This window comes from Alligator sinensis, unplaced genomic scaffold (genome assembly GCF_000455745.1).
Source record: "Alligator sinensis unplaced genomic scaffold, ASM45574v1 scaffold280_1, whole genome shotgun sequence".
Classification (NCBI taxonomy): Eukaryota; Metazoa; Chordata; order Crocodylia; family Alligatoridae; genus Alligator; species Alligator sinensis.
In genome coordinates, this window is record NW_005841835.1 from 1,268,775 (window position 1) to 1,271,226 (window position 2,452).

Below are 2,452 nucleotides of genomic sequence, written 5' to 3' on the forward strand. Positions count from 1 at the left end.
GATGGTTGGGAGCCGCTCTGCTCACAGGCGGACTTCGGCTCTATGACCCCGCGCCCGTAAAGGCTGGGCGCACGGTGGGCGGGCGGGCCCTGTGCAGCCGTTGGGGTGGTCGGGGCGGGTCCTACTGGCGGCAGGTAGGTGAGTGGACCGGGGCGGGGCGGCGAGGTCCCCGCCCCTTTTGCATTATTTATGAGGCAGGGGTGCAGGGTGCCCTCATTGGGCGCGGGGAGGGGTCCACGCGCTGAGTTCTCGCCATGGCGCCCGCGGGGGGCTGCCGGGGCTGGCTGCTGACGCTGTGCGCGGTGCTTGTGTGCCAGGCCGGTGCCGCCATGGATAGCCTCGTCTCCGTGGACTACGAGATCTTCGGCAAGGTGCAGGGCGTCTTCTTCCGCAAGCACACGCAGGTGTGGGCTCCGCCCCGCCCCGCCTCACCGCTCTCTGCCCTGGCTGCGGCCGCGATGGCGATGCGCAGCGCCGGCTCTAACGCGGGGCACCCCTGTCTCTCCTTTTCCCGCGCAGGCCGAGGGGAGGCAGCTGGGGCTGGTCGGCTGGGTCCGGAACACGGAGCGGGGTACGGTGCAGGGGCAGGTGCAGGGCCCGGCCGCCACCGTGCGGCAGCTACAGCAGTGGCTGCGGGACACGGGCAGCCCCAAGTCCCGCATCGACCGAGCCGAGTTCCGCAACGAGAAGAAGGTGGCGACGCTGCAGTACGAGGACTTTCTCATCCGGAAATAACCGTGGGCGGCAGGAGCGCAGCCTGGGTCGGCCCGGCCACCGCCTGCGGGGACTGGTAGTGAGACCGAGTTCTTTGGGGAAAGGTGATGTCTTGGCCGACTAAATTTAGATATCACCTTTCCCCAAAGGACCTGGTCTGGCTGTGTTGTTAAACTAGCACGGCTACACTCAACCCCCTGGGACTTGCATTTTGTTGTATCTTGTTACTGTATTTAAGGTATTGGTTTGTCATGCTGCTAGGTGCACCCTGACACTTCCTGCATGTGCACGCATGGGAGAGTTGGACTGTGTTCAATAAAGGGCTCACTCGGACACCCAGCCTTTGCTGCCCGAATCTGTGCTGAATGCATTGGAACAGCACAAATGGAGAATCAAAGACCTCGGGTTTCCACTGTGGTGCCATTTTTCAGATGGTGCAACACGTTGTGAACGATCACCCGATTAGATCATTTAATGGGATCTAAAATTAATCCATGCAGCTACCCCTGAAGCAGTAGAATGGTTATCAGATTTGGATATTAATCTACAAATGTTGTAATTCTAAAATGTCATATGAAAGAAAAACATTGGGACAGTGGTGAATGGGCCGGCCAGCTAGTAGGTCACTTACTCTCTGGAAGTGTCACCCTTGACTGGGGAACTGAGACCGAGAAACCAATAGGTTAGGGATTTAGCTCCATTCCAGTTGAATATTGTTGGAAGAGAGCTGTAAATCACTCCTTTTATATCTTTAAAAAAATCTTGCGCTCTTGGACATGAATGTCTCTCTCTCCAATCCTACCAACAGGGATCATGTCCAGGCATATTTGTATTGACTGCCTCATCTAAATTTTTTAGCGGCAGCGTTGATTTATTAGTAGGCCAACTTTCACCCAACCTGAGAAGGTTGTAAGAGGGTTGGTAGGAAATGCCACTGCTGCTGAGGTTGCTGTTGGGGTGGGGTGATGGCTTACATGGGATGGTTACAAGGTTCTGTCCCTTTAAAACTGGTTTAGTAGGAACCTGTTCAGTGGTTTGCTACTGTTGAAATAAGAGGAGACTTGAGTGTTAGGCTCTTTCTGGAGACTGACAAGAGACCGGCTAGAGCTGTCGGCGGGATGGGTTTTGGAGCACTGAGGAAACTGCTGTGAGGCCTGCCAGCTTGTTTTGCAGGTGCAGCTGCCACAGTGAGTCTGACGTGAGATCAGACTATTAGGGTGACCCTGAAGTTTTTCCCTGGCTCCTTTCTGTAAGTGATCCTGGCCTGTTCCTTCCAGCTGTACAGTAACAGGTTTCTTCAGCAGCCTGATTTCTCCCCTCCTCCCTTCCCCATCCTGGATCATCCTGTGGTAAATGTCCACTGATGTGTCAACCCTTGTCTGGGACATGGGGATGCTACTGTTTGATAGCCTGTGGGCCAGGCCAGTGCAGAGATCCTTGCTCACTGGAACTACAGGGAGAAGGAGGAGAGGTGATGCAGGAGGGAGCCTGACTTTCAGCATAGAGTTAGGGACATCCTCAGGACATACCCTGCCAACACAGCCCTGCCCCCTTCCCTTCCCTTCCCACCCCAGCCCTTGCTAGACACCTCGCGCAGGCGCGCGAAAGTGACGGGCCGCCGCCGGGTTCCCTCACCGAGACTGGATAACTACATTTCCCAACATGCCGTGTCGCAAGGCCGTGCTGCAGCGCATGCTGGGAGCCGCAGTCGCCCCAGGCCGGCTGCCTCCCTTCCTCT

General features: G+C 56.6%; 1 protein-coding gene across 4 annotated transcripts; it reads left to right on the forward strand.

The window, feature by feature from the left end:
- Positions 1-7: 7 nt before the first annotated feature.
- ACYP1 (acylphosphatase 1) lies at positions 8-2,382 on the forward strand. Of its 4 annotated transcripts, none has more exons than XM_014519011.2 (3): positions 8-134; positions 318-404; positions 520-2,382. In XM_014519011.2, the coding sequence occupies exons 2-3, from the start codon at positions 330-332 to the stop codon at positions 733-735; spliced, it is 291 nt and encodes a 96-aa protein (XP_014374497.1). In that variant the 5' UTR covers positions 8-134; positions 318-329; the 3' UTR covers positions 736-2,382. The 4 variants fall into 4 exon arrangements, with proteins under 4 accessions (XP_014374497.1, XP_014374495.1, XP_006015396.1 ...); XM_014519009.2 differs by having other exon boundaries at positions 17-138; positions 520-2,381; XM_006015334.3 differs by lacking the exon at positions 8-134 and having other exon boundaries at positions 164-371; positions 520-2,381.
- Positions 2,383-2,452: the final 70 nt, after the last annotated feature.